Here is a 17,572-nt window from a genome sequence, read left to right as displayed (position 1 = left end):
AGACCACTGCAGACCTCTATAAAGAACTGGAGTTTTATTGTAAACACAGTGGGAAGGCACTGGAGGGTCTCCAGTTGGGGCGGGACGTCATGGTGTTGCAGCCCTGGCCTACCCACTAACACCAGGGATTTTGAGCAAATCACTTAAACTCTCTACACTGTGCTTTCTTCATGTTAAAATTGAGACATTTGGACGAAGATGACCTTTAAGCGCTTGTCTACTGCTAAATTTCTATGATTATATCCTGCTTCCTCTCTTAAAAAAAAAAAAGCTTTAAGTAAATTGGGGAGATACTAGCATTAGGTCAAGCTCTGGGTAGTTTCTCAAAATACTGAAAACGCTTACTGTTTATACAAGAGTTACATTTCTATAGAAAGCAATTTTAGAATTCTCTCCTTACTGGAACCAGCTATGTTATTAGAAATAAGATGGCTGGGCTAAAAGTGAATCATGTGCTTTTGCCAACTCTCTGGTGCAAAGCTTGAATGTGAACAAAACTGGCAGGGGGGCATGAAAAGATTTATTGACCAGATTATTGGGAACAGATTTCCCAACTTCTTCCAGGTATAATCTGTTGTTATGTGCCATTGAGTTGATTTTTCAACCCATAGAGACCCCATGTGACAGAGTAGACTGCCACATAGGGTCTTCTTGGCTGTAATCTTTATGGAAGCAGATTGCCAGGTCTTTCTTCCATGGAACCTCTGGATGGGTTTGAACCACCAACCTTTTGGTTAGCAGCCCAGCCCTCAGCCATTGCATCACCAGGGCTCCTTACTTATCTAGGGGAGCCTAAAGTTGCAAGGAACCTCAGCTGAGCACTAAAAGTTAAGATGCTGAAAGTTAACCCTTTCCCAGTAACCAAAATGACTACTGAGTCAAAAGTTTATTTACAGTCTACTAAAATAAAAAAAAAAATTTTATATGCTAAACTGACATGCTAAGCTGCTAGACAGCTTGATATATGCTTTTTTATTTAATCCTCCCAACCATATCATTCCCATTAAACAGATATGGAAAAGGGCTCAGACTAGACAAATTATTGAATGGCAGAGTCGGGATTAAAACAAACAAACAAACAAAAAAAACTGTTGCTGTCCAGTTGATTCTGACTTCTGGTGACCTCATGTGCTTCAGAGGGTTTTCAATGGCTGAGAGCTTTTGGAAGCAGACCGCTAGGCCTTTCTTTCAAGGTGCTTCTGGGTAGATTCAAACCACCCATCTTTCTTTCTTTTTTTTTTTCTTTCCATGATTATAGGGTTTATGAGGGAAGTAACATGTTACAATTCAGGATCAAGAAAGACTCAGGATACAGCTCTTCCATCAGGCCCTGATCAGGCCCTCAGGCCCTCTGCCCTTTGGCCCTTGGCCTGGCCTCTGCTCTGCTCAGACAAGTGTTACAAAACTCTTAAGCTCCACTAATAAGTGCCTGGGGACCTCCTTGGAAGCCTCCTGCCTGAAGGTGCTCAGCTCTCTCACTCCTTGGGTTGGCATGCCCACTGTAGCCACCTCGCTTTGTAGACCAGGAAGCTCACCACACCACCTGGCACTGGTCTCCTGTGGAACCACTAACCTTTTGGTTAGTTGCCAAGAGCTTAACCATTTGTGCCACGCAGGGACTCCACAGGGTCAGGATTAGAATCAACCCTAAACTGGTCAACGTACACATTCTTTCTTAATCCCACATTTATAAAGAATTATTCCACGTCTTTTTTAAGGTTACTGTACAAGTATTAAATCATCACCTAAGTACCTAACAACACAAGTATCTGTGACATTTGGACACAGAATGTCCAACCAATAAATCAATTTTGGACTCACAGGTGCCTTTGCTAGGTACAGTGTGAGATGAAGAGTTTATTCCAACTCTGTGGGTAAGCATCCCCAATTTAAGTCCAAGTCAACAGTATTATGGCATGTTCCAGGTTCATTTTCTGGGCTGCTGCTGGTGAAAGGCCAGCAGAGGAACCGTGGACTGGACAGTTCACCTGTGCCCTGGGCCTAACAAGTGTTCTAGAAGTTCTATAAACAAGAGAAGATGCTACAAACTCGCTGATTTTTAGCTTACATTAAACCCTTTAAAGGAAGCGATGGACGCACCACCTACTCAACTGCAGCAGTGTGCACGACATGTTATGGAGACAAAAACCTTGGAAACGTGCAGGGCACCATCTCTGTGAGGGTCGAAAGGGTCCCTAATGCCGCCCAGAGACACCCATAAACACCTCAGCAAAGTTGAGAAAGCTCACTGCACACCTGCCTCACTCAACCTTGAGAACGCGGTACTCACCTGCCAAATACTCAGCTTCGAACCTCCGTCGGGTGTCTGCGATGAGCCTTGTTTTAATCTGGGCCTGACTCTGGAGAGGAAACAGGACAGAACCCTCAGACACCACACTCGCCATCCCGCTTCCCCCCAGCCCAGCCCACCTGTTCCCGGGCACCAGTGCCCTGGGTGTCAAAAAGGCTTCCTCACCTCGGCCATGGCCGTGTTCGCAGGTGCCGTCGTCGCCGCCCAAATCTCTCATCACCGTCCAGGCGGGCCAAGGAATATGCAGAGGAGAGCGGGAGGGGGAGGCGGTCGCGTGACACCGGAAGGCGAGCAGGGGAGCCGCCACGCTGCCCAATCCAATGCGGCCGTCTGGTTCTGGGGCGGGACCCAGTAACCAGTCAGCCTGGAGCCCCATTCGCTGCTCATTCAAGCCCCGCCCCTCGACTCCTCCGCACATGCGACCCCGCCTCAGCCATTGGCCGGGCCTCCGGTGGTTTCCGCGCTGAGCTCCACCCCTGAGAGCACAGCCGGCCCCGAGGTTTCACGGAACTCCCCGGCGGCCCCGCCTCCTCAGCCTCCATAGCAACCGTTTCCTGGCAGATTCAGCCAGCTTCGCTCCCTTTGCTCGCCACCCGGCTTCCGGCCCACGCCTCCCAGGATGCAGCGCGCTGGCGGGAGGTTCGGAGCTTTCGGCTGGCTGCTGCGCGGGAAAGGCGCTGGCTGTACGACCTGGGGGCAGGTGCGCGCTGAGGTAGGGCCGGCGAGTCCTCCCTCCTCGGCCTTCGCAGAGGCTGAGTTTGCTCCCCTTGTACTGGCATTACGGGAGAGCGGGAGGGGAGCGGGCGACTGGGTCCTGCCTGAGTGGGCCGCGCCTGTGCCTGAGGACACTGGTCTCAGAGGGGTCGTCGCTTCTGTTCTCAGGCCTTGTGAGCGCCCCTGTGTTAAGACCTATGCTCCTGAATCTCCATCTCCATTCCTAGTTTGGTGGTTTGGCAGGTTCCCGGCCTTGGAGGCGTTGTTGGCGGGGGGGGGGGGGGGGGGAGGGGAAGAGGGACGCCCCCTCTGGTCCTTCTGGGCCTAGGCATGCGCTGCGCTTCCCGTGGCCTGGCCCGGGGCTCCCTTCTCTTAAGGATCCAGTCTGGCTCTCAGCCTCCTCAAAGTACCTTTGAGACGTTTTGCGGGGGATGTTTTTGTGTTAGCAAGATTGCAAAGAACATTTTCTCGACCGTGTTTGTTCCACTTGGAGTGTGAGATACTTGGCGAGGAAAATATCTTTGAAATCTTTAAAAGAAGAGTGTAAGGTTAAAATAAAGGACGAAAAGTGCCTAATGGTAATTAGCAGGGGCGGATGAACCAGTAAGCAAGGTATTTACGGGCCTACTCGTGCTTACTTACTAATCTGTAGTGCACAGTTTCCTCTGTTTTTCACCACGTCAAACATATTTCATAATTTCACATGGATTTCACCAAGTCTTTGATGTGCCAAGTTTGAGAAACCCTGAATTAGATTTATAAGGTACTGGCGGCGTAGTGGAAACCCTGGTGGTGTAGTGGTTAAGTGCTACGGCTGCTAACCAAAGGGTCAGCAGTTCGAATCCGCCAGGTGTTCCTTGGAAACTCTACGGGGCAGTTCTACTCCGTCTTATACGGTCGCTATGAGTCGGAATTGACTCCACGGCAACGGGTTTGGTGTCCTAGTGGTTAAGAGCTATGGCTGTTAACCAAAAGATTGGCAGTTTTGAATCCACCAGGCGGTCCTTGGGGCGTTTCTACTCTGTCCTATAGGGTCGCTAATCGACTCGATGGCAACGGGTTTGGGTTTTTTTTTTTGGTGCAGATTTTATGGTTGTCTGTTAACAATAGTAATTGAAATTGTTGCTCATACAATATGTTGCCTTTTGTTTTAATTGAAAAATATCGAAAACCCCAACCTTTTAAAAAATATGTGTATACTTTTTATAAGAAGCCCTGTTGGCCACTGGGCTGCTAACCGAGAGGTGGGCGGTTGGAGGCCACTAGCGGCTCCTGAGGATTTTCTCTGGCAATCTGCTCTGTAAAGATTACAGCCTAGGAAACAATGGGGGAGTTCTGCTCTGGCCTGTAGGGTCACTATGAGTCAGAATCGACTCCATGGCACACAACAACAAACATACATTTTATGGGGGAAAAATTACATTGTTTAAAAATTGTTTGAATCCATTCTTTTAAAAATCGTTTCTTAAAAAATAACATTTCAAATACAGCTAAAGTCTCCCTCTGCCTCCTCTCCCCTACCCTAACATCCACACCCCTTCTGGAGAATCAGCAGCCATTAGGAATTTTGCATGAACTTCGCCTCTGTCACTTCCCATCTCTCATCTTTTGAGAAGATCCTTAAACTCTGTGCCTCCAATTCCTCGTCTATAAAATGGGGTAATCTCATAAAGATGTTGTGATGAATAAATGAGTTAAGCCAACATGTTTAGAATAGTACGTGGCACAGAGAAAGCACTCAGTGAATACAGTCATTTTAGTTAAACACAGAAAATATCCAATGTTTTATGTGTTTTTATTTATATAAATAGTATACTGCAGTATACATTATTTCTGGAAACTTAATTCATTTTATTTTTGAGATGGAGTCACGATAATACACATAAATCTAATTCATTCCTTTACACTACTGTGGTATTCCATCTATTCAGTCCTCTATTGGTAGTTATTGAGGCTTTTACTGCTTTTTTCTTTGTATTACAAATAATAGCACAGTGAACATTCTAGAACAGTGTCCTTGTGCATATATGGGATTATTTCTCTGGATTCATATCTAGAAATGAAATTGCTGCATATATGCATTTCGGTATACTGCCAAATTGCCTTTCAAAGTCACCTCTCCCTTTAAGTGCTCTTAAAATAATCTCCTAATTGCTGTTTCTTTCTCTAGTCACCCCACTCCTGTCTTCAGCACTGTCTGTCACCTGGATTTATAATTCAGAAGTACATCCTGAGAGTTTTATTTTTGAAATCTTTCAGAAGTTTATCATTGCTTATAGGAGAAAGTTAGAAGTCCTTAGCATGACCTAAAAACCCTTCTTTAACTTAATTTTCCCTAATTCTCCAACTTGGTGTATCATCATTCTCCCACATTCACCTACATTTCAGGTATACTAGGTAATGTTGGGAAAGGGAAAGGGGAGATTGATTCTGGTTAGGCCCCAACAAAGGACTTCTAGTTATGAAGGCAGAAAAAAGTTTTACCAGTGGACATATTTTGTAGTAGAGTTAATATACTCCGGTTAAGAATGTCTGATATGCTAGAAAAAGGACATCGATCAGTGTTGTTTTCATAAGTTTGTTTAGTATTAGGTGAAATTTGTAGTTGGACGTGTTAATTGCTTAGACCTTCTCCCCAAAGATACTTTCTATTGGTCACAGTTGATACCGTTTCTTACAGACGTTGTTTGTATTTCATCTGTATAGATATTATAGTCCTCTTAGGCTCTTCCTGAACCAGACAGATAGTGTGTAGTGCCAAAAATGAATTTATTAGCATTTAAAGGGAACCCCTTTTTATTTGGAGGGAACAGGTGGAAAAGGGGATGAGGGCGATAATTAATTGCTAACATATATTTACATTAGCATGTATAGCATCATTTTCTAGTGTACACACATATCTGGATTCACTTTATGTACTTCGATGTAGGGTAATACAGAAAAGGAACATCTCAAATTAATTATGTAGTGTTTTGTAAATCATCTGCTTCCAAATCTTTGTTTTTTCAATAGTCGCAACAGGAGTTAAAACTTAATGGATTTGAGTTACTGGTTTTCTTCTGCAGCCACTGTTGTAATGGTACTAAGTAGTCAGATGACCAACAGGTTGAAATAGTAAGCCTGGAGCCCAAATAATCAGCCTTTGATTAATCAGCGATTGCTTATATTGGGTTAATAGCCTCTAAATTATTCATTAATTTGACTTGTTTCCAGGTATATTTTTATCTAAAAAAAAAATTTGCCTCTTTTTTCATAGGCTTGCAGGTTTTACGAACATATGTTAAGAATTTTGTTGTATCAGTCTAAAATATAACAAGTATACACAGATATGTGAATTCAGGAACCCTTGAGATTATCATAGAAAGTTTGAGGAAAAAATATTTATCTTCATAAATAAATTAATGTATTAAAATAGCATCTAATTTATGTAGAACTCTGAAGGCAGTCTATTTTAAATAACTTATTTTGAATATGTCATATTTTTGTAAATGCTATTGCTTTTTTTTTTTTATTGCTGTTAGGTGCTGTTGAGTCAGTTCTGATTCATAGCAACCCTATAGGACAGAGTAGAACTGCCCCATAGGGTTTCCAAGGAGTGGCTGTGTGGATTTGAACTTCTGTCCTTTTGGTTAGCAGCTGAGCTCTTAACTACTGCACCACCAGGGCTCCATTTTTGTAAATAGTATTTAAAAATTGAAACTAACGACCTTTCACATAGCAGTCATTTATATTTTTAGATCTGTTGGAATCTTAAGTCCCTGATAATAAATTTGTTTTGTGCCTAACCCCTCCCCCCCGAAAAAAACCCAAACCCGTTGCCACTGAGTCAAATCTGACTCGTAGTGACCGTATAGGACAAAATAGAACTGCCCCACAGGATTTCCAAGGCTGTAATCTTTATGGAAGCAGACTGTCACATCTTTCTCTCACGGAGCAGCTGGTGAGTTTGAACTGCTAACCTTTGGGTTAGCAGCTGAGCACTTAACCACTGTGCCACCAAGGCTCCTCTCTTGTGCCTGGAGATCATGCTGAAAGTAGGCTGGGCTAAGATTATAATAGGGCTTTGAATGCCTGCTAAATTTTATAGCACTAGTTCTCAACCTTTTTTCTCTACACCATCCATATATTTGGTACACAATATTGAGCATCTGTCTCTCCAGTAATAATTCTAGGATTACGAATCTATTGAATAATAGGTGTTTGAGTTAGGGGACAGTGACAGGATCAAGCTTGTGTTTAAGAACAAAAGCTGAGGTGGCAAAAGTAAATTGATATATGTATTGAAGGGGAGAGAAACTAAAGTAAGGAAGACCAATTAAGGAGCTTTTACTTCAGCCTGAGGGATAACTAAAACTTAACCCACAAAAAACCCACCTCCGTCAAGTCGATTCTAACTCATAGTGACCCTATAGGATGGAGTAGAACTGCTCCATAGGGTTTCCAAGGTTGTAATCTTTATGGAAGCAGACTGCCACATCTTTCTTCCAGGGAGCCGCTGGTGGGTTTGAACCGCCGACCTTTTGGTTATCAACTGAGTGCTTAACCACTGCACCACCAGGGCTCCTTGCCTGAGAGCTAAAAGCCTGAATTACAGTAGTGGCAATTGGAACAGAGTTGGAAGATAATTGAGGTTTCTAACTTGGTGATGACATTAAAAGAGCAGAATGTAAGGGGCCTAATTTTCCTAGTCTAGCTTTGTCAGGTTACAATAATACACACTGTAAAGTTTAGTAAAAGGGGAGATTCTACTGGCCATTTAGCACTCAGATTCTTCATACTTCTATCATCCTGCGGATTTCGGTAAGTGAACCAGAGCACTGTGTTAATTAAACATTAGTTGTGACACTTAATATTAGAATCCTTTGCATTACAGAGGTTATTTTTGTTAGCTTTTAATATTTAAAAAAAAATTTTTTTTAAGAAACCTGAAAAATCTTTGAGTGGGTAATAAAAGACAATGAGTTCTCAGATCTTTATCTCAGAGTCTATAATTTTAATGTTCTTTCTGGAAATCGTCTAAGAGACTACATGTTTGTGGGAAATTTGAAACAAATTATTTATACATTTTCATGTAATATAACTAATGTTTATTTTCTCTGAAATAAAAGATAGTTTTATAAGTAAAAGCCACAGCTTTGATTTACCTACCTATCTTCTTTACTGATGAAGCTGAAACTACTTTGCGATGCATACTGTCCCAGATCTTTGCATTAATTGCCTAACAACAAACCAGGAAGCCAGTGACTTCTCATAGTCTTGTATTTTAATAATACATCTCCAGGTATTTTAGGTAGTCGGTTGCATGAAATTCTCAAAAACAAATATCATTATCAATATAATCTTTAAAAAATGCCGTAGAGTGGTATATTAGTTATCTATTGTTAGGTAATAAATTACTTCAAAACGTAGCAGCTTAAAGCAACAAACATCTCACGTTTTCTGTTGGTCAGGAATTTGGGAGCAGTTATCTTTTTTTTTATCTACTAGATAATAAATTACTTCAAAATGTAGCAGCTTAAAGCAACAACATTATCTCACGTTTTCTGTTGGTCAGGAATTTGGGAGCAGTTAGCTGGGTGGTTCTGGATCAGGGTCTCTTCGTGGACTTGGAGTCCATATCTCAGCGGGTGCTGCAGTCACCTGAAGGATCATCTGGGGCTGGAGGATCTATCCCAAGAAAGCTCACTCATGGCTTTTGACAGAAGGCTTTAGCCTCTTGCTGACTATTGGCAGGAAGTCATAGTTCCTTGCTATGTATGTGTACCTCCCCATAGGACTGCTTGAGTGTCTTAATGATGTGGCATGTGACATCCCCCAGAGCAAGTGATCCAAGAAAGAAGTCAAGCAGGAAGCTTGACCTAAATTTAAGCACTATCACTTCTGCCATATTCTATTGGTTAAAAGCAAGTCCCAATGCTCAGCTCTCATTCAAGTGGAGGAGGAGTTAAGCATCACCTCTTGATGGAAGAGTGTCAAAGGATTTTGATCGTATTTTAAAACCACAACAAGTGATATATTTGGAAACGAGACAGTAAGGTGTGACATCTCCGATTTAAAAGCAGAATCTAGTCTTTTAAACAGAATTGTCTCTATAAATCAAAATTCTTTCTATAAAATGCAGGCTAAATTAAGCTATATTTGTAGTTTATGGTCCACAGTGATGCTTTTTTCTAATTGGAATATTGGTAGATTTTTATAATGAAAGAACAAAACTTAGGCCTTTGGAGTTTGCTTCTTGTTCAGAGAAAAGCAATATTGCTTAATTGTCAGTTACCTAGTTTTCAATTACTTCTGAAATAGTTGAATTTACTGGCATGCAAAATGATCCACAAGTAGGAAAAGAGAGAGTATGAGTTGGAGTTATTTATAATGGAACAGGACTTTTCAGCATTCACACATCATTATGTATGCAACTCTTGACTTTTTTTTAAGGTTAGGCTCTGTATGAACCAGAGTTGGTGGTGGTGGTGGTGATGGTATTGATGATGATAGCAGCTAACATTTAGGGAGCACTTTCTGTGTGTCAGAATCTGTTTTAATTGCTTTATATTATTTAATCCCAATACCTTATGAGGTAGATACTGTTATTCCAGTACTACCAGTTGCCCTTGAGTCAATACCAATTCATGGTGACCCCATGTGTGTCAGAGTAGAACTGTGCTCCATAGGGCTGTCATCTTTTGGAAGTAGATCACCAGGCCTTTCTTCCAAAGTGCCTCTAGGTTAACAGCAGGGCTTCAAAGGTTCATTTCTGGTTGGAACCCCTGCTGAGAATTTGCATTTCTAACAAGTTCCCTGCTGAGAATTTGCATTTCCAGCCCAGATATACTGAATGCGAATCTACAGTTTAACAAGATCCCCAGGTGTTTCTAATGTACAGCATCCTGGGAACTCATTAGAAATGCAAATTCTTAACAGGGGTTGGAGGCCCTGGTTAGCAGGTCCACCCATGGTCTCCAGATACTGCTATTACCACTCATTATATAAATGTGGAGTCCTGGTAGCATAGTACTTAAGAGCTTGACTGCTAACCAAAAGGTCAGCAGTTTGAATCCACCAGCCACTCCTTGGAAACCCTATGGGGTAGTTCTACTTTGTCCTATAGGGTTGCTATGAATTGGAATCTACTCTACAGCAACGGGTTTTTTTTTTTAAATATGTACCCAGAAAAACACAAATGCTGTCGAGTACATATATATAAATGTAGATGTGCGGCACAAAGGGGTTAAGTAAGTTTCCTAAAGTCACACTTCTAGTCAAGGAGGGAATCAGGATTCATAGCTGCTCTCTAACCATATGCAGTACTGCTTAGCATATGGTAAGCATTCAGTAACTTTTTTTTAAATTATTTTTTTGTTTTTGTTGAGAATATACACAGCAAAACCATATACCAATTCAAGTTTCTACATGTACAATTCAATGACACTGATTACATTCTTGGAGCTGTACAGCCTTTTTCACCCTCCTTTTCTGGGTGGTTCTTCCTCCATTAACATAAACTCACTGCCCCTTAAGGTTCCTACCTAATGTTTCGACTTGCTGTTTTCAGTTTGATCGCATATAGATAGATCTTAAAACAGCATAATGCTCAAGGCAGACATTCTTTACTAGTTAAGCTAAACTACTGTTTGGCTTTAAGAAAATTTCAGGGGATATTTTTGGTTTAAGGTTTAAAGGTTGTCTTAGGGAAGTAGCTTTTCTGTGGTTCATCCAGCCTCCATGGCTCCATAAAGTCTGGATTCCATGAGAATTTGAAATTTCTCTTCTGCATTTTACCCCCTTTGATCAGGATTTTTCTGTTAATCTTTGACCAAAACATACAGAAATGGTATCCGGGGACCACTGATTTCTTATGGTTGCATGGCAAAGGAGGCAGCTGTTCATGGAGGACATTTAATATCCTCCTCCTATTCCTGACTTGCCTTCTCCCTCTGTTAATCCAGGTGAATAGAGGCCAATTGTTGTGTCTTGGATGGTCGCTTGCAAGTTATTATGACCTCAGGCATTACTCAATGAACTAGGAAGTACAACAGAAGTACTACACATTATCAGGTCAATTTAACGGGATGTCATGAAACCATGACCCTAAGTCTCCAAACCAAGGAACCAAATCCCATGAGGTGTATGGTTGTACATAAGCAGCCTCAGCTTTGTTGTTGTTGTGCGTATGTATGTTTGTCACACAGCTTATGCCAATTTAACTTTTTACAGGTGTACAACATATTGACAGTAATTATATTAATCAGCTGTGTAACCCTACCCTTAATCAGGATGGTTTTCCATCTCCATAAACCGAAACTCAGTACTGCATAAGCGATAACCACCCTGTCCCCCTCCCTCCTACCTCTGGTAACCACTAGTAAACTTTGGTCTCTATGCATTTGCTTTTCCTGTCTTTTTATATAAGTGAGGTTATACAATATTTGTCCTTTGTGACTTATTTGACTCAACATACTGTTTTCCAGCTCCACCAGTAACTGTTAAAGGAGTGACCAGTACATTTGTTGTTGTTAGGTGCTGTCCAGTCGGTTCTGACTCATAGCGACCCTATCAACAACAGAAGGAAACACTGCCTGGTCCTTCACCATCCTCACAATCACTGCTCTGCTTGAGCCCATTGTTGCAGCCGCTGTGTCAGTCCGTCTCATTGAGGATCTTCCTCTTTTTCACTGACCCTCTACCAAGCATGATGTCCTTCTCCAGGAACTGATCCCTCCTGACAAGTCTGAAGTATGTGAGACGTTGTCTCACCATCCTTACTTCTCAGGAACATTCTGGTCATACTTCTCCCAAGACAGATTTGTCCATTCTTTTGTACAGTACATATAGGCACTGCATAAAGACAAATCAACATCTTATATGTTTGTTCAATTTAGGGGATGTTCCTTTGTTCTTCATTATACTAATTCTCCCTGGTTGCCTTTCTTATAGGCAGTTCGTTCAGAGTAGGGGAATGCGTGTCAGGACAGGCTGGTGGTTAAGAGTGTAGTCTCAGGAGTCAGAGGGCCCCCCTTTCAAATCTAGGTCATTGCACATTAGTGTTCTAACTGCAGGCAGGTGTCACAACCTTGGGAAATGTTCTTACCTTTGTTAAAATAAGGCTTTCTCATATAAAAGTTGGGGTGACAAGAATATAGTGCTTTAAGAGATTAGTCGTGAGCATTAAATGAGATAATGCATATGTCGTACCTGGCATATAAGAAGCATGAATAATTATGTAATACTTCTTTTCATTATAATTTGTTATATTAATCTTTTTTTTTTACTTTGAATAAAAGCAGTGACTTCCTTAGGTAATAAAAATGGATTGTTTTTATAAAGTAAGACTTATTTCTCTTAATTCTGTGGAGATTTTTTAAGCCGTCTTACAGTGACTCCTATTTTTACATTTGGAGTTTTATTTTTGTCATAGAGTCTGTGTGAGCTCCTGTCCCCAGGAATTAGGGACCCAAGAACCTGGGCTGTGGGAGCAGTCTAATTTGGGTCACCATATTTGGGGAGAGACTCAGCTCTAAGACAAGTCATTGATTGATTAATGAATTGTCTCTATAGCAGCTGAGCAGAGGGAGAAGCCAGGTATGAGGCAGCCCGTTAGAAGATGAGGAAGCCAGATGAGGGTTGGTAGGTTTGAAACAGAGAGGTGGAACATTAAGAAATTTTCTGAGCCAGAAAGAAAGCTGAAGGTAGTTTTAATCAAGCATCTGAAGCTCTAAATAAATGCTCTTAGTACATTCTTTTGTCTTTTTTCATGTGGTTATTCACATTCTTGGAGCCCTGGTAGTGCAGTGGTTAAGGGCTCGGCTGCTAACCAAAAGATCAGCAGTTCGAATCCAGCAGCCACTCCTTGGAAATCCTATGGAGCAGTTCTACTCTGTCCTATAGGGTCACTACGAGTCGTTGTCGACTCAATGGCAATGGCTTTTTAAATTTTTTTTTCCCACATTCTTAGCAAGTTGAATTTTTTTAAAAAGAAATAAAGCCAAAAAACAAACCTGCTGCTGTAGAGTCAATTCTAACTCAGATGAGTTTTAAGGGATATTTTGAGATATATTTTTGATAAATGTGACATGGTTACAACAGTATTCTAAAAAACTTAAGAATATTTACTTAATAAAATTATAGTTATTTTTTTTTTATGTGATAGGCCTCTGAAAGAAATGTATTTCTTTTTAACTCTGCCTACTTCATGGTAGTTTTTCTCATTTCTTTTCTAGGTTTAAAGTATCAAACAGAATCAATTTGCATTCTAAAATCACACCAACACAAAGACTTGATATTGCGGCAGGATTAGCAAGCAAGCAATGTCATCTGTTGAACAAGAAGAACTCTTGTGTTACAATGGGGAAGTCCTTGTTTTTCAGTTGTGTGATACAGAGGCGGCAGAAACACCCATTTTACATGTCAGAAGAATGGTGTTTGACAGAGGCACAAGAGCATTTGCTCAGAAGTCCACTGGATTTTTTCGCATGGAGGAAGAAAACTCTCATTTTAAAATTATTTGTTGCAGCTGTGTGTCAGACTTCAGAACTGGACTAAACCTCCCTCATGTTATGATACAAAGTGAAAAGAATAACGTTTTCGATTATTTTCTACTATTGCTTCACAGTACCAATAAATTCGAAAAGCGATTGAGTTTTAACTTAGGCTATGAGTTGAAGGACAGCTTGAGGGTTCTTAACGGTCCTTTAGTTTTATGGAGACACGTCACAGCAGTCTTTTGTATTTCTTCCAAAAGTGGCACAGTTGTTAGTGTGCCGGTTAACTTTTCCTCTATTGTGTGGGCAGGAGAGATTGGAAATCTAGGTATTGTTTTATTGGGATGCACCCAGAAACCCTCAAAATCAGATTGTGCTCCTTGGGATACCAAATTTTGTGTATACTCTCTTGACCGTCAAGAAATCTTATCCGATACATACATTATCCCTCAAGCTTATAGCAGTGTGGTAACTTGTGTGCATGTCTGTGCAGCTGAGTTAGTTAACAACCAGCTAAGAATGTCTCTCATTGCCCTTACTCAAAAGAACCAGCTGATTTCATTCCGAAATGGTACTCCTGAAAGCGTGTGCCAGCTTCCATTTGGAGATCCCTGTGCGGTTCAACTTATGGATTCAAGTAGAGAAGACTCCCTTTTCATTGTATCCTTTAGGTCCAGTGATGCTTGTGCTGTTTGGAAAAAGAACTTCCAGGTGTAGTACTTATTCTCATAGTGATTCAATTGATGTAGTCATACGATTGAGACCCTTAAGCATTCCTGCTGTGCAGAAAGTTCATCCTGGTGTCTTGTCATCAAAATAATTTTTAGTACTGTACTTAAAAAAGAAAAACATATATGTTACATTGTTCTCTTTTTTTAAATTTCAGTTTATCTGAATAACCCAAACCTGTTGCCACTGAGTCAATTAAGACTCATAGCAACCCTATAGGACAAAGTAAAACTGCCCCATAGGGTTTCCAAGGCTGTAATCTTTACGGAAGCTGACTGCTGCATCTTTCTCTCGCAGGACAACTGGTGGGTTCGAACCACTGACCTTTCAGTTAGCAGCCGAGCATTTAACCACTTTGCCACCAGGGCTCCTCCAATTTATCTGAATACTTACCTGATAATCATTTAGCTTTGCCATTTTGAATCATAAAGCGTTTGAGTTGTTTAGAAATACATAAATATATAACTAATTATTATTTGTCTTTTAATATAACTATTTCCAATTTTTATTCATATGATGAGAATTAGATGCCTATTTTTACTTTACCAGTTGCCATTGAGTCAATTCTGATCCAGGGTGACCCCATGTGTATCAGAGTAGAACTGTGCTCCATAGGGTTTCTGGAAGTAGATTGCCAGGCCTTTATTCTGAGGAGCCTTTAGGTGGATTTGAACCTCCAACCTGTGATTAGCAGCTGAGCGCATTAACTGTTTGCACCACCCAGGGACTCTATATTTTTACTTACAGTAAGATTATTAGTGATTTTACTTCATAAACCTTCATAGAAAAATCAGTTCAGCTATTTAAAAGTTGGTAATTATCTATTTAAACTTACTTCTCTCTTTCTTGAAATATAAATTCCTTGAAATGTGTCATTTTTCCTTTAAAGATAAGTAATTGTTCTCCAGAGACAAGTTAAATGTTAATTTTTCTAAAAGCTGCTGCCTAGAGACTTTTATTATGTTATATTTTGAAACTCAGAGTTGACCTTTTAGCAGACATTTACGTTTTATCTATAGTCTTATCTTTTAATGTAAGGCTTGGAAGTTGCTTTAAAATACTCACTGGTATAGACTCAACTGGTACGGAATCAACTTGATGGCAATGGGTTTGAGTTTTTTTAATTTTTATTTTGGTATACCCAATAAAACCCAGTAGTGTTCAATAACAGGTAAAAAGGCACAGAAAATGAATATGGAAGTTGGAGGTTTGTAACTGGGTGTCTCCACCGATAATATTTCTTTGACTCTGATTTTTTTTTTTGGTCAACATTGCATCCTCCTGGCTTGAGATGTGTATCAACTCGTTAAGTGATGTGATATACGGTGATTATAAATCAAGGTAAATAATCACTACTAGTCAGAAATGTCTATTCCACAAGTAGTTTAGCACATTCAACAATTTTTTAAATTCTTGTGGTACTTCAGAAAAAAAGCAGTTTACGTACTTTGTGTGCCCTATAATAAAGGTCTTAAATTTTCAAAAGGAATTGGAAAGTTATCCTATTGTATTTTGAAAACAATCTTTTGTAAGCACATTATACTTTCTTTTTGAAGTTATTTTGAAAGGGAATGTTTTCTGTCCTTTTCTAGTCTCTTTTCCAAGAAATGGGAGGGAAGAAACACATGGCATAGCCTGTAACCCTTATTGGTAGCAGGCGAATGGGAAGAGTACTGTTTAACCTGAGTTTGAATTCCCAGCTGAGCCACTTCCTAGTGTTACCTTAAGGAAAGTAGTTAATTCTTGTGAAAGCATTTTCTGTCTTTAGGAAATTGTGATCATCCTGCCTCTGAGAGGGGAGCATTAAAGACAATGATGTTGTAAAGTGTCTTGCACAGTGCTGGGCACAAAGAGGAGGTCAGTAAGTGGTAGCTATTATTGTGTTAGACTGAGGCCAGGGCTGTCATCAGTTTGTACCTCCTCAAGGTGATTAGGTCTCCTGTTCACCTGCATAAGGAAAATAATTCCCTAGAACCTGTTTAATTCAGTGGAATATAGTCCTCACTCCCTTGAAATGAGCCTCCTCCTTGGGCACTATAAAGTTCTGCCACTAGCATGTTAGCCAAAGCAAGAGACTATGTCAGTTCCTGTAGAAGGGCCTGTAACTGCTGGCCTCCTGGACTTGGAATGCTGTTCTAGGGTTCTTTCCCTATGATGGACCACCATCCATTTTATAAGTTATTTACCTAAATCCCTACAGACCTACCTCTTAAGGGAGATATTCTATACCAGGGATTCTATATGTCTAAGGTGCTCTCAAATGCCCTATATGGAAAATTCTGGAGGCACACCCTGTTGTCTACAAATAATTGCTTCTTAAAACACATCAGTAAACTCAACACTTTGGGACTTTGCAGCTCATGCCTCCAGCTTGGTGTAAACTTTACATTTATGCTCACATACTTAAAAAATACATTATAGCTGATGGTAAAATACTTGATTGCTTCAAAAACAGGAGTAAAGGCTGAGAATCTAGAAATAAAGGGGGATCATAATGTCAAAAACCCTAAGTTAAGGGAACTAATTATATTTGAGCAATTCAGCAGTTAAAAAAAGTAAATACAACAGGTTTTACAATTGAATGGGACATACCATCAAGGGAACTTTTTTTTTCTAACATTGAGTTCTGAGAGGAATTTACTGTATCTAAGTGATTTTGAATAATAAAATGAATATATAGTTTAACAATAAAATGGTGTCTTTGAAAGCGGGTTTGCCCCCCAAATTAGAAAAAAACAGTAGAAGCAATCTTCCTTTGGGTTGGCTATGGATCCATCCGTTTATCCTTTTTCTACCTTATTCCATAAAGGAATTAAGGCACTTTACAAAAATAGATCAAAGACAAAACCCAAACCCATTGCCATTGAGTCAATTCTGACTCATACAGCCCCTATAGGACAAAGTAGAACTGCCACATAGGGTTAACATTTTTGTTAGCACCCGAGCTATTAACCACGTGCCACCAAAGCTCCAGATGAAAAACATAGATTAAATACAGAAAGGAAATCAAGGTTAGTGTGTTCTTCTGTTTATCCTTCATAAAAGCTCCAGGTTTAGTGTTTAATCCAGTGATATGATGACACAGAGAGAGACTAGAGTCCAGAGAAGTACACGATTAACTTTCTTGAAATGGTCTCTGTAAGTCTTTTGGCAAAAATCTATGTAGCAGACATTTCAAAGTTGAGATCTTTGTCAAGTATACCTGAAGCATAAGTTTCGGTTTGTTGTAGATGTTTTTAGGTGGTGGTGGTGGTGGTGTTAGATGCTGACTCATAGCAACCCTATGTACCACAGAATGAAGCACTGCCCGGTACTGTGCCATCCTCACAGTCATGCTTGAGCT

General features: G+C 40.5%; 2 protein-coding genes across 9 annotated transcripts in view; one reads left to right on the top strand and one right to left on the bottom strand.

The window, feature by feature from the left end:
- MOSPD2 (motile sperm domain containing 2) overlaps window positions 1-2,605 on the bottom strand; it is a 46,529-nt gene extending 43,924 nt beyond the window's left edge. For 2 of the 5 annotated variants that reach the window (XM_023555196.1, XM_023555197.1), the window contains exon 1: window positions 2,291-2,470. In XM_023555196.1, the coding sequence (XP_023410964.1) occupies window positions 2,291-2,405 (115 nt within the window). In that variant the 5' untranslated portion in view covers window positions 2,406-2,470. The other 3 variants (XM_023555198.1, XM_010595776.2, XM_010595775.3) reach the window with 2 other exon arrangements.
- Window positions 2,606-2,738: 133 nt separating this feature from the next.
- The window catches only part of FANCB (FA complementation group B), a 46,875-nt gene continuing 32,041 nt past the window's right edge, over window positions 2,739-17,572 (top strand). Inside the window, exons 1-3 of one of the 4 annotated variants that reach the window (XM_064278008.1) lie at window positions 2,739-3,023; window positions 11,540-11,755; window positions 13,240-14,211. In XM_064278008.1, coding sequence (XP_064134078.1) covers window positions 13,327-14,211 — 885 coding nt within the window. In that variant the 5' untranslated portion in view covers window positions 2,739-3,023; window positions 11,540-11,755; window positions 13,240-13,326. The remainder of the gene's footprint in view (window positions 3,024-11,539; window positions 11,756-13,239; window positions 14,212-17,572) is intronic. The other 3 variants (XM_064278009.1, XM_064278010.1, XM_064278007.1) reach the window with 3 other exon arrangements.

This window comes from Loxodonta africana, chromosome X, assembly GCF_030014295.1.
Source record: "Loxodonta africana isolate mLoxAfr1 chromosome X, mLoxAfr1.hap2, whole genome shotgun sequence".
In the NCBI taxonomy this organism is placed as follows: domain Eukaryota; kingdom Metazoa; phylum Chordata; class Mammalia; order Proboscidea; family Elephantidae; genus Loxodonta; species Loxodonta africana.
This window is presented reverse-complemented; position numbering and strand designations above follow the sequence as displayed.